Source organism: Oncorhynchus mykiss, chromosome 23 (genome assembly GCF_013265735.2).
Source record: "Oncorhynchus mykiss isolate Arlee chromosome 23, USDA_OmykA_1.1, whole genome shotgun sequence".
Classification (NCBI taxonomy): Eukaryota; Metazoa; Chordata; class Actinopteri; order Salmoniformes; family Salmonidae; genus Oncorhynchus; species Oncorhynchus mykiss.
In genome coordinates, this window is record NC_048587.1 from 53,502,749 (window position 1) to 53,516,587 (window position 13,839).

The 13,839-nt window shown below is 43.0% G+C and overlaps 1 protein-coding gene across 2 annotated transcripts; it reads right to left on the minus strand.

The window, feature by feature from the left end:
* Positions 1 to 3,344: 3,344 nt before the first annotated feature.
* On the minus strand, positions 3,345 to 11,844 carry LOC110502962 (vacuolar protein-sorting-associated protein 25). 2 transcript variants are annotated; one of them, XM_021581309.2, is made up of 6 exons: positions 11,697 to 11,844; positions 11,014 to 11,159; positions 10,720 to 10,773; positions 10,549 to 10,637; positions 8,183 to 8,258; positions 3,345 to 4,382 (listed from the first exon to the last, which is right to left on the minus strand). In XM_021581309.2, exons 1-6 carry the CDS (start codon positions 11,741 to 11,743, stop codon positions 4,270 to 4,272), a joined length of 525 nt encoding a protein of 174 aa, XP_021436984.1. In that variant the 5' UTR covers positions 11,744 to 11,844; the 3' UTR covers positions 3,345 to 4,269. The 2 variants fall into 2 exon arrangements, with proteins under 2 accessions (XP_021436984.1, XP_021436983.2); XM_021581308.2 differs by lacking the exons at positions 10,720 to 10,773; positions 11,697 to 11,844 and having other exon boundaries at positions 10,869 to 11,159.
* Positions 11,845 to 13,839: the final 1,995 nt, after the last annotated feature.

Sequence of the window (13,839 nt, forward strand, 5' to 3'; positions counted from 1 at the left end):
GTTACCTTTAAAAAAGGTAGGGGAGTGAATCAGAAAACCAGTCAGTATCTGGTGTGACCACCAATTGCCTCATGCAGCAAGACACATCTCCTTCCCATAGAGTTGATCAGGCTGTTGATTGTGGCCTGTGGAATGCTGTCCCACTGGAGACTTATATCTCCCTCACTAACTTTAAGCGTCAGCTGTCAGAGCAGCTTACCGATCGCTGCAGCTGTACACAACCCATCTGTAAATAGCGCATCCAACCAACCAACCACCTACCGCATCCCCATATTTGTTTTTCTGCTCTTTTGCACACCAGTATTTCTACTTGCACATCCTCATCTGCACATATATCACTCCAGTGTAAATTGCTAAATTGTAATTACTTCACCACTATGGCCTATTTATTGCCTTACCTCCTCACTTCATTTGCACACACTGTATACAGATTTTTCTGTGTTATTGACTGTACGATTGTTTACCCCATGTGTAACTGTGTTGTTTTTGTCACACTGCTTAGCTTTATCTTGGCCAGGTTGCAGTTGTAAATGAGAACTAGCCTACCTGATTAAATAAAGGTGAAATATATATATATATATATATATATATATATATAAACTCCTCTTCAATGGCTGTGCGATGTTGCTCGATATTGGCGGGGACTGGAACACGCTGTTGTACTTGTCGATCCAGAGCATCCCAAACTTGCTCAATGGGTGACATGTCTGGCGAGTATGCAGGCCATGGAAGAACTGGGACATTTTCACGTTCCAGGAATTGTGTACAGATCCTTGCGACATGGGGCTGTCCATGCATTATCATGCTGAAACATGAGGTGATGGTGGCGGATGAATGGCACAACAATGGGCCTCAGGATCTCGTCACGGTATCTCTGTGCATTCAAATTGCCATCGATAAAATGCAATTGTGTTCATTGTCCATAGCTTATGCCTGCCCATACCACAACCCCACCGCCACCATGGGGCACTCTGTTGACAACAGCAAACCGCTCGCCCACACACCGGTACAATTGAAACCGGGATTCATCCCTGAAGAGCACACTTCTCCCGCGTGCCAACGGTGGAGACCCTGGTGAGGACAACAAGCAGATGAGCTTTCCTGAGACAGGTTTTGACCATTTGTGCAGAAATTCTTTGGTCCCAGTTTCATCAGCTGTCCGGGTGGATGGTATCAGACGATCCCGCAGGTGAAGATGCCGGATGTGGAGGTCCTGGGCTGGCAGGGTTACACTTGGTCTTCGGTTTTGAGACGTACTGCCAAATTCTCTAAAATGGCATTGGTAGAGAAATTAATATTAAATTCTTCGGCAACAGCTCTGGTGAACATTCTAGCAGTCAGCAGGCCAATTGCACGCTCCCTCAAAACTTGCACATTTTAGAGTTGCCTTTTATTGAACCCAGCACAAGGTCCAGCTGTGTAATGATCATGCTTTTTAATCAGCTTCTTGATATGTCACACCTCTCAGGTGGATGGATTATCTTGGCGAAGGAGAAATGCTCACTAACAGGGATGTAAACAAATTTGTGCACAAAATCTGAGAGAAATAAGCTTTTTGTGCATATGGACAATTTCTGGGATCATTAATTTCAGCTCATGAAACATCGGACCAACACTTTACATGTTGAGTTTATATTTTTGTTTGGTGTATTTACTGTAGCTCTGTACAGGAAGCATGGATTGTCTGGATTCTTCACATGCCCTCACAGGCTTCCAGTCCACCACATAGGCATAGACAGGGTGTACTGGGCAAGTTCCAAGATGCGGTGTTCTGTTAATAAGGTTGTTTTGGATCAAACTGATAGCTCATATGACCAATTATGTGTTCATAAAATATGCTTCAATTCTCTTCTAATAAGGAATGCTTGACTATGAGGGCACAACATGGTTCTGGCAATTAATTCTTCCCTCATGCAGTTGTCCTTCTTGGTCTCATCATAAACAGTGAAAGAAAGGCAGAGTGAGAGCCATGGGGTGTGTCCCAAACAGCAGTCCCTGTAGTGCACTACGTTTGACCAGAATCCCACTACATAGAGAATACGGAGCCAATATAGACGCAGATGAAACACTGAGCCATGATGATAGTAGATTGGGAGACAGAGCTTCTCTCCCATAGGTTGAAACAAGACACATCACCAAGGCCACAGTCAGCCACACCTGTCACACTCAGCTGGACCAGGGACCAAGCCTATGGAGACATTCCACATTGTCAGCTAATTTGCAAGGTCCTCCTCCAAGCCCAGCTGGTGATTGTAATAAGTGCATTCAGAAAGTATTCAGACAAGGGGTCTTTTTCCACATTTTGTTACTTTACAGCCTTATTCTAAAATGGATTAAAATCTACACATAGTATACTACAATGACGAGGCAAAAACAGGTTTTTAGACATTTTTGCAAAAATATAAAAAATAAACTAAAACATCACATTTACATAAGTATTCAGACCCTTTACTCAGTACTTTGTTGAAGCACCTTTGGCAGCAATTACAGCCTCGAGTCTTCTTTAGTATGACGCTACAAGCTTGGCACACTTGTATTTGTGGAGTTTCTCCCATTCTTCTCTGCAGATCCTCTCAAGCTCTGTCAGGTTGGATGGGGAGCGTCGCTGCACAGCTATTTTCAGGTCTCTACAGAGAGGTTCGATCGGGTTCAATTCCAGGCTCTGGCTGGGCCACTCAAGGACATTCAGAAACTTGTCCCGAAGCCACTCCTGCATTGTCTTGGCTGTGTGCTTAGGGTCATTGTCCTGTTAGAAGGTGAACCTTCGGCCTAGTCTGTCCTGAGAGCTCTGGAGGTTTTCATCAAGGATCTCTCCGTTCATCTTTCCCTTGATCCTGACTAGTCTCCCAGTCCCTGCCACTGAAAAACATCCCCACAGCATGTTGCTGCCACCACCATACTTCACCAAGTTGCTACCAACATGGTTGTGTAAGGCAGGCTATATATAGAGATATATGTATATATATATATATATGTAAAGTCTCTGGGCTTGATCAACATTGCAGACGACTGCCAACTAACTGATCTACAAATCACTGCATAAACACTCATTATCATTAGTAGATGAGTCAGTCAGAATTGTCCCACAAAACATCAATGACTTGATGCTCTCAAACAACCTTTAGTATTACTTTAACTAAATAATGTTCTTCCCTATATACGCCTGGTGCCCATTCATAAAGTCGTATTAAAACTGTAATACAGAAACTGCATTTATCTTTTGACACTAGGGGGCACTATAATACAACAAATTCATCCAAGCTCCCCTGAGCAAGGATATGTATGGTATGTTGCCCCCATAGACATTCATATATATAAAATTGATTGGCGCTCAAATCCTTGACTCAATATCTATTCAATTTATTTCTTACAGCATTCCACTAGTAAAAAAAAAATAAATAAAAAAAAAAAAAGAGGTTCAATAGAACACAGAGACAGTGTCATAGGTTCTGTACTAAGGGTTTACAGCAATCAGTCTGTGCATGAGACATCCAGCACCATTATAACAGCTGAACTAAACCAAGATTCTGTTTCCTCTTCCTGGGGTTTTCAAACTCCCCAAATGTATCTAGGGTGTCTTGACTGGAATTTCTGGTAAAGAGGAACAGCAATAAAACAGGTGGGCAGAAGTCCCCAGCTCTGCCGCACCACTACCACATCGCTGCAAGTATATTTGTTATTAACCAGGAAGGTGACAATAAAAATGAGTTCTAAATACAAAACAGAAGAAAACAGTAAGGGGAAGATAGGTTGTGGGGAAAGTTTCTCTCCAAGAATACCTAAACATGTATAGGACTGGCTCCCCTGAATTATTTGACACGTCTGTCAGAACACCTGCCCACATCAAAAGTCCCAGGTGACTACCACAGTAGTCAAACTAAAGTCATCTCCTAAACTGCTCCTGCAAATGGATAATAGTGTCTGCTAAATTACTAAAATGTACATTTACTATCTAGATTGGTTCTCTTCCAATAAGAAAATGCTTTAAATTTATGAGGAACCAAAAATTGACTATTATTCTCATCAAGCAGGTGGATTGGGTGCAGAGGTGCAAATAATAGCCTTTTAAACAGCAGTATCCCTATTAACATGGTCCCAGATCTGTTTGCACTGTCTTGTCACATCCTGTGTCACACCAATGACCACATGAGTTAGCAGGACAACACAAACAGATTTGGGAACAGGCTAGCAGAACCCTCACAGTCTATAAGGATTAAAGGTTCCCAATCTGAGTTGAGACCTTGATCAATCCCACAATGCAATGCTACTTCAGAAGAACTTGACCCCCTTCCCGTCATCCATGGTGATGACCTCTGCCTTGCCGTCCGTCTGCAGGGCCTGCAGCGAGCGAATCAGCATCCACTCCTCCAGCCCATGGAATTCTGGGGGAAATGTGTTACAGCTATTTACTTATGCTGTACAGCTCAGATGGTATAAAACAGTACAAATGTTTTGTGGTAGGGATAAATAGCAAGAAATACAGTACATTCGGAAAGTAGTCACACCCCTTGACTTTTTCCACATTGTTACGTTACAGCCTTATTCTAAGATTAAATTGCTTTTTTTCATCAATCTACACACAATACCCCATAATGACAAAGCAAAAACTGTTGATCACATGACAAAGTAAAACACAAAATATCACATTTACATAAGTATTCAGACCAGTTCACCTGACGTGCTACCTTGTCCTAGACCTGCTGTTTTCGACTTTCTCTCTAGCGCACCTGCTGTCTCTAACTCTATAGTCAGGATCTGAATGCTCGGCTATGAAAAGCCATTTAATATTATTAGACCCTGCTGTTCATCTATGAACGTTTGAACATCTTGGACATGTACTGTTATAACTTCCACCCGGCACAGCCAGAAGAGTGGCCCCCCTCAGAGCCTGGTTCCTCTCTAGGCTTCTTCCTAGGGAGTCTTTCCTAGCCACCATACTTCTACATCTGCATTGCTTGCTGTTTGGGGTTTTAGGCTGGGTTTCTGTATAGCAATTTGTGACATCGGATGATGTAAAAACAGCTTAATAAATACATTTGATTACTCAGTACTTTGTTGAAGTGCCTTTGGCAGCGATTACAGCCTCAGGTCTTCTTGGGTATGACGCTAAAACATTGGCACACCTATATTTGGGGAGTTTCTCCCATTCGTCTTTGCAGATCCTCTCAAGCTCTGTCAGGTCGGATGGGTAGTATCGCTGCACAGCTATTTTCAGGTCTCTCCTGAGATGTTTGATCGGGTTCAAGTCCAGGCTCTGGCTAGGCCTCTCAAGGACGTTCAAATCAAACTTTATTTGTCACATATGCCGAATACAACAAGTGAGGACCTTACAGTGAAACGCTTACTTGCAAGCCCTTAACCAACAGTGCAGTTACCAAATAAACTAAAGTAAAAAAAAAAAAAAAAGTAACACAATAACGAAGCCATATACAGGGGGCACCGGTACCGAGTCAGTGTGCAGGGGTACAGGTTAGAGGTCATTTGTACATGTAGTTAGGGGTGAAGTGACTATGCATAGATAAAAAAACGGCGAGTAGCAGCAGTGTACAAAACAAATGGGGGGGGGGGGGGGGGGGGGGTCAATGTAATAGACCGGTAGCCATTTGATGAATTGTTCAGCAGTCGAATGGCTGGGGGTAGAAGCTGTTCAGGAGCATTTTAGTCCTAGACTTGGTGCTCCGGTACCGTTTGTCGTGTGGTAGCAGAGAAAACAGTCCATAACCTGGGTGACTGGAGTCTCAGACAATTTTATGGGCTTTCCTCTGACAACGCCTATTATATATGTCCTGAATGGCAGGAAGCTTGGCCCCAGTGATGTACTGGGCCGTACGCACTACCCTCTGTAGTGCCTTACAGTCAGATGCTGAGCAGTTGCCATACCGGGCAGTGATGCAAGCATTCAGGATGCTCTCGATGGTGCAGCTGTATAACTTTTTGAGGATCTGGGGACCCATGCCAAATCTTTTCAGTCTCCTGAGGGGGAAAAGGTTTTTGTTGTGCCCTCTTCGCGACGGTCTTGGTGTGTTTGGACCATGACAGATCGTTGGTGATGTGGACACCAAGGAACTTGAAACTATTGACCCACTCCACTACAGCCTCGTCGATGTTAATGGGAGACAGTTTGGCCCTCAATTTCCTGTAGTCCACGATCAGCTCCTTTGTCTTGCTTAAATTGAGGGTGTTGTCTCTGACCGCCTCCCTATAGGCCGTCTCATCGTTGTCGGTGATCAGGCCTACCACTGTTGTGTCATCAGCAAACTTGGTGGTGTTGGAGTCGTGTTTGCCCACGCAGTCGTGGGTGAACAGGGCGTACAGGAGGGGACTAAGTACACACCCCTGAGGGGCCCCAGTGTTGAGGATCAGTGTGGCAGATGTGTTGTTGCCTACCCTTACCACCTGGGGCAGCCCGTCAGGAAGTCCAGGATCCAGTTGCAGAGGGAGGTGTTTAGTCCCCGGGTCCTTAGCTTAGTGATGAGCTTCGTGGGCACTGTGGTGTTGAACGCTAAGCTGTAGTCAATTAACATCATTCTCACATAGGTGTTCCTTTTGTCCAGGTGGGAAAGGGCAGTGTGGAGTGCGATTGAGATTGCGTCATCTGTGGATCTGTTAGGGCGGTGTGCGAATTGGAGTGGGTCTCGAGTACCCAGGAGGATGCTGTTGATGTGAGCCATGACCAGCCTTTCAAAGCACCTCATGGCTACCGACATGAGTGCTATGGGGCGGTAATCATTTAGGCGGGTTACCCTCTCATCCTTGGGCACAGGGACCATGGTGGTCTGCTTGAAACATGTAGGTATTACAGACTCGGTCAGGGACAGGTCGAAAATGTCAGTGAACACACTTGCCAGTTGGTCCGCGCATGCTTCGAGTAGGCATCCTGGTAATCCATCTGGCCCCACGACTTTGTGAATATTGACCTGTTTAAAGGTTTTGCTCACATCGGCTACAGAGAGCGTTATCACACAGTCATTCAGAATAGCTGCTCTCGTGCATGCTTCAGTGTTGCCTGCCTTGAAGCAAGCATAAAAGGTATTTAGCTAGGCTCGCGTGACTGGGCAGCTCGCCTCTGGGTTTCACTTTGTAGTCCGTAATATTTTTAAATCCTTGCCACATCCGACGAGTGTCAGAGCCGGTGTAGTAGGATTCAATCTTAATCCTGTTTTGACACTTTGCTTGTTTGATGGTTCGTATGAGGGCATAGCCGGATTTCTTAGCACCCGGATTAGTGTCCCGCTCCTTGAAAGCGGCAGCTCTAGCCTTTAGTTCGATGTGCATGTTGCCTGTTATCCATGGCTTCTGGTTGGGATATGTACGTACGGTCACTGTGGGGTTGACGTCGTCGATGCACTTTTGGATGAAGCCAATGACTGAGGTGGTATACTCAACGACATTGGATGAAACCCGGAACATATACCAGTCTCTGCTAGCAAAACAGTCCTGTAGCGTAGCCTAGCATCCGTGTCATCTGACCACTTCCGTATTGGGCGAGACTTGTCCCGAAGCCACTCCTGAGTTGTCTTGGCTGTGTGCTTAGGGTTGTTGTCCTGTTGGAAGGTGAACCTTCGCCCAAGTCTGAGGTCCTGAGCACTCTGCAGCAGGTTTTCATCAAGGATCTAACCGTTCATCATTCCCTCGATCCTGACTTGTCTCCCAGTCCCTGCCGCTGAAAAACATGCCCACAGCATGATGCTGCCTCCACCATGCTTCACCGTAGGGATGGTGCCATGTTTCCTCCAGACGTGACACTTTGGCAATCAGGCCAAAGAGTTCAATCTTTGTTTCAACAGACCAGAGAATATTGTTTCTCATGGTCAGAGTCCTTTAGGTGCCTTTTGACAAACTCCAAGCGTGCTATGTGCAATTTACTGAGTGGCGGCTTCTGTCTGGCCACTCTACCATAAAGGCCTGATTGGTGGAGTGCTGCAGAGATGGTTGTCCTTCTGGAAAGAGTCTGAATACCTATGTAAAAAGGTATTTCAGTTCTTATTTTTAATAGAATTGCAAAAATTTCAAAAAACCTGTTTTCGCTTTGTCATTATGGGGTATTGCGTGTAGATTGAAGAGGCAAAAAAACGATTTCATAATTAAGCAGTAACGGGGGAAAAAAATGTGGAAAAAGTCAAGGTGTCGAATACTTTCCGAATGCACTGTACGTCAAAAATGCACATTTCTGTTGTTGTACCTTCGCTTTCTGTGTCGTCACCGTTGGCGAGCTCGTAGAGTGTAAACACCGTATTGACCATACCATTTTTAGAGACCTGAAATGATAGGGAGAGGAAACACAAACTTCATAAAGAAGTATCAATAACAGCATACTGAGATCACCAGGATTTAGACTATTACTAGTAAATCTAGTAGAGCTCGACCGATTAATCGGAATGGCCGATTAATTAGGGCCGATTTCAAGTTTTCATAACAATCGGAAATCTGTATTTTTCGACAATGATTTGGACGATTATTATTATTACGATTAACATGTTTATTTAACTACGCAAGTCAGTTAAGAACACATTCTTAATTTCAATGACAGTCTAGGAACGGTGGGTTAACTGCCTTGTTGGCAGAACGACAGATTTTTACCTTGTCAGCTCGGAGATTCAATCTTGCAACCTTAACCGTTAACTAGTCCAACACTCTAACCCCCTGCTTTACATTGCACTCCACGAGGAGACTGCCTGTCACCCGAATGCAGTAAGAAGCCATTAAACTTATCTTATAAAAAACTATCAATAAATCATAATCACTAGTTAACTACACATGGTTGATGATATTACTAGTTTATCTAGCGTGTCCTGCGTTGCACATAATCGATGCGGTGCGCATTCGTGAAAAAGCACTGTCGTTGCTCCAACGTGTACCTAACCATAAACATCAATGCCTTTCTTAAAATCAATACACAAGTATATATTTTTAAACCTGCATATTTAGTTAATATTGCCTGCTAACATGAATTTATTTTAACTAAGGAAAAGGTGTCACTTCTCTCGCATCAGAGTATATGCAGCCGTTTGGGCCGCCTGGCTCGTTGCGAACTGTGTGAAGACTATTTCTCCCTGACAAAGGGTGCCAACTTCGCCAAACGGGGGATGATTTAACAAAAACGCACAATCGTTGCACGACTGTACCTAACCATAAACATCATAGCCTTTCTTAAAATCAATACACAGAAGTATATATTTTTCAACCTGCATATTTAGCTACAAATAAATCCAGGTTAGCAGGCAATATTAACCAGGTGAAATTGTGTCACTTGCGTTCAATTGCACACAGAGTCAGGGTATATGCAACAGTTTGGGCTGCCTGGCTCGTTGCGAACTAATTTGCCAGAATTTTACGTAATTATGACGTAACATTGAAGGTTGTGCAATGTAACAAGAATATTTAGACTGATGGACGCCACCCGTTAGATAAAATACGGAACGGTTCCGTATTTCACTGAAAGAATAAACGTTTTGTTTTCGAGATGATAGTTTCCGGATTCGACCAAATTAATGACCTACGGCTCGTATTTCTGTATGTTATTATGTTATAATTAAGTCTATGATTTGATAGATCAGTCTGACTGAGCGTTGGTAGGCACCAGCAGGCTCGTAAGCATTCATTCAAACAGCACTATTGTCCGTTTTGCCAGCAGCTCTTCGTTGTGCTTCAAGCATTGCACTGTTTATGACTTCAAGCCTATCAACTCCCAAGATTAGGCTGGTGTAACCGATGTGAAATGGCTAGCTAGTTAGCGGGTGCGCGCTAATAGCGTTTCAAACGCCACTCGCTCTGAGACTCTTGAGTCGTTGTTTCCCTTGCCCTGCAAGGGCCGCGGCTTTTGTGGAACGATGTGTAACGCTGCTTCGAGGGTGGCTGTTGTCGATGTGTTCCTGGTTCGAGCCCAGGTAGGAGCGAGGAGAAGCTATACTGTTACACTGGCAATACTAAAGTGCCTATAAGAACATCCAATAGTCAAAGGTATATGAAATACAAATCGTATAGAGAGAAATAGTCCTATAATTCCTATAATAACTACAACCTAAAACTTCTTACCTGGGAATATTGAAGACTCATGCCAAAAGGAACCTCCAGCTTTCATATGTTCTGAGCAAGGAACTTAAACGTTAGCTTTCTTACATGGCACATATTGCACTTTTACTTTCTTCTCCAACACTTTGTTTTTGCATTATTTAAACCAAATTGAACATGTTTCATAATTTATTTGAGGCTAAATTGATTTTATTGATGTATTATATTAAGTTAAAATAAGTGTTCATTCAGTATTGTTGTAATTATTATTATTACAAATAAATATATACTTTTTTTTCCTCTGCCAATTAATCTGTATCGGCTTTTTTTGGTCCTCCAATAATCGGTATCGGTGTTGAAAAATCATAGTCGGTCGACCTCTAAAATCTACTAGACCACTGCACATCTTCTATAATGATAATACATTACAGTATTCTTCCAACAATGTAAATGGCGATCTAGGCTACGTCCAGAGAAGCACCCTACTCCCTATATAGTGTATTCCTTTAGACCAGGACCCATAGCAGACCTACTCACCCACTGGTAAATTAGTTTGCCCCATTCCTCTGGCCTCCTCCACATGACTAGACACTGTGTCTTGTTCTTGTCTAACCATTCCAGGTTCCCTGCAAGCAATATCCAGTTAAATTATTGTTAGTGTCATAATAAGAATCCAAATACATCTTTCAATGAAAGCAGCCCTGTTACCTTTTTTCCTCAATTCCTCAAAAACAATTAGTATGGCCTCCGTTGATAGTTTTCCTGCAAGATCAGTTAAGGTTTCTAGCAGATATGAGGGGAAATGTTCAGGGGGTATAATTTCAAAGAACATCCGTATAAAGTTTCTAAGTTATTACCTTTCCATAGCTTCAAAGTCACTATCCAACAACAAATAACAGGACAGTAAATCCAGAGATGGCCTCTTGTCTTTTTTTCGGATTGGTTAAATTTATGACATATGGTCAGTAAGTGAAACTTAGAACACGGCGAATAAAAGGATACTATCAATATTCTTGTGGTTGAACACAGGGCTCTCTTGGACTTCCATGATGTCCAAAGTGTAGAGCTTGTGATGGCGGCAGTAGGAGAGAGCAAGGGAGCACCATGCTGCAAGCTGTTTCTGTCTGGTGTCAACATTGGGTTGTAACCTGTCAAAAATCAAAAGTAACCATTGCATCAACTTATATTGGCTTGTAGCTAAGTTAAGAGACAGAAGTACCTAGATAACCACTCACTAACGGCTAAGTAAGTTTGATTAAGTTGGAGAGGTGAATAATAATCATAAACGTTAGCTGGGAACAACCACATCATACATTATTTGTTGCAAATTTGAAAATTGAATGCAATGCATCTAGACAATTGACCATCCTAGTTAACAAGCTTTACGAGCCAGCTAGCTAATATATCATAGGTAGCTAACGTTAACTCTATTTATAAACGAAGTAGTTATAACATCAAGAAGAATAGCTATCTAGCTAGCTACATATCGAGCAAAGCACTACAATCATTCATTGCATCGAAACCTTGAATCGAACCTAAAATATGTTTGCCTTGGATGGCTAAAGCTAACTTCCCTAGCTAGCTTCAGCTAGCATTATTGTAAAGCAGGAAAACAATTTTATTCGAAAACACAATACTTCTTTATACCTGGAATCGCAGTTTAGTTGTGAAAAGTGTTAACTTACGTAAAAAACGGAGGGAAATTATACTGCCAAGGCCACTCAAAACTCATTGCAAAAAAATGTACGCACAGCTGACACCCGGAAGTAAGTGAAACCTATAAATCTTCTTCTTCAATGCGACAACGGCGGTTGGCATCCAATAAATGTTCCATTGCCGCCACCTACTAGATTGGAGTACAACTTCGTTATACTTTTCTTGAAAAATCTATAAATAAATAAACAAATACACTACCATCGAACACTACACTTACCAAAATAAAAATACCAACTATTAATAAAATATAACACCACCCTACTCCACTATTCATATATTTGGTCCTACCTCAGGCCAACAACCTGAAAGGATGGGACACCAACACTTAACACACTCAGTAAGTCTTCTGATGTCAAGTCTCGCAAAGTCAAATACTTTAACTGCAGCTTCCACCACAACCTCAATTTTCTGCGACGTACGTTCCATCGCTACAGTACAGTTGATAACCATTACTATAAATGCTAATAAACCCAATCTCACTGAAACATATCACTTGTTGGCCTATCCCTCTGTACTGGTACAGATCTACTTACACCACTCCTCTCAGGATCCCGCCCCCTTGTCCCATCTTCCTCTACTTTCTTCACTGCCTCAGCATATGACAACTTCTGCACTACTCCAAATCAAATGTATTTATGTAGCCCTTCTTATATCAGCTGATATATCAAAGTGCTGTACAGAAACCCAGCCTAAAACCCCAAACAGCAAGCAATGCAGGTGTAGAAGCATGGTGACTAGGAAAAACTCCCTAGAAAGGCCAAAACCTAGGAAGAAATCAGGCTATGAGGGGTGGCCAGTCCTCTTCTGGCTGTGCCGGGTGGAGATTATAACAGAACATGACCAAGATGTTCAAATGTTCATAAATGACCAGCATGGTCAAATAATAATAATCACAGTAGTTGTCGAGGGTGCAACAAGTCAGCACCTCAGAAGTAAATGTCAGTTGGCTTTTCATAGCCGATCATTGAGAGTATCTCTACCACTCTTGCTGTCTCTAGAGAGTTGAAAACAGCAGGTCTGGGACAGGTAGCACGTCCGGTGAACAGGTCAGGGTTCCATAGCCACAGGCAGAACAGTTGAAACTGGAGCAGCAGCACGGCCAGGTGGACTGGGGACAGCAAGGAGTCATCATGCCAGGTAGTCCTGAGGCATGGTCCTAGGGCTCAGGTCCCCCGAGAGAGAGAAAGAAAGAAAGAAAGAAAGAAAGAAAGAAAGAAAGAAAGAAAGAAAGAAAGAAAGAAAGAAAGAGGGAAGAGAGAATTAGAGAGAGCATACTTAAAAAATTCACACAGGACACCAGATAAGACAGGAGAAATACTCCAGATATAACAGACTGACCCTAGCCCCCCGACACAAACTACTGCAGCATAAATACTCTAACCCTGGAAACCTCAACCTGACTCTCTTGCATGGGACATTTCTGATCCCCAGCCCCATGGGCACCCCTACAATTAACACATACCACTACTTTCCCCGATGCTACACATTCCTTTGTCTCATGCCCTTCTGCACACTTCTCACACTTCTCCCATAAGCTTGACATCTGTAACAACATAATGTATTTGGCACAAAAGTTCATACAGGATATATTATACATCCTAACATCACTTTGTCGAGCAAAGACTCAACATCAAAACAGCAGCACCCACCCGTAGCACGTGCTCCAGCAGGTAAATTTCACTGGTCATCCCCAAAGCCAACTCCTCCTTTGGCTGCTTTTCCTTCCAGTTCTCTGCTGCCAATGACTGGAACGAATTGCAAAAATCACTGAAGCTGGAGACTCATATCTCCCTCACTAACTTTAAGCACCAGCTGTCAGAGCAGCTTACAGATCATTGCACCTGCACATAGCCCATCTGTAAATACCCTACCCAACTACCTCATCCCCATATTGTTATTTTTTTTGCACCCAAGTATCTCTACTTGCACATTCATCTTCTGCACATCTATCACTCCAGTGTTTATTATTATTATTTCGCCACTATGGCCTGTTTATTGCCTTACCTCCCTAATCTTCCTTCATTTGCACACACTGTGTATAGACTTTTTCTATTGTGTTATTGACTGTACGTTTGTTTATTCCATGTGTAACTCTGTGTTGTTTGTGTTGCA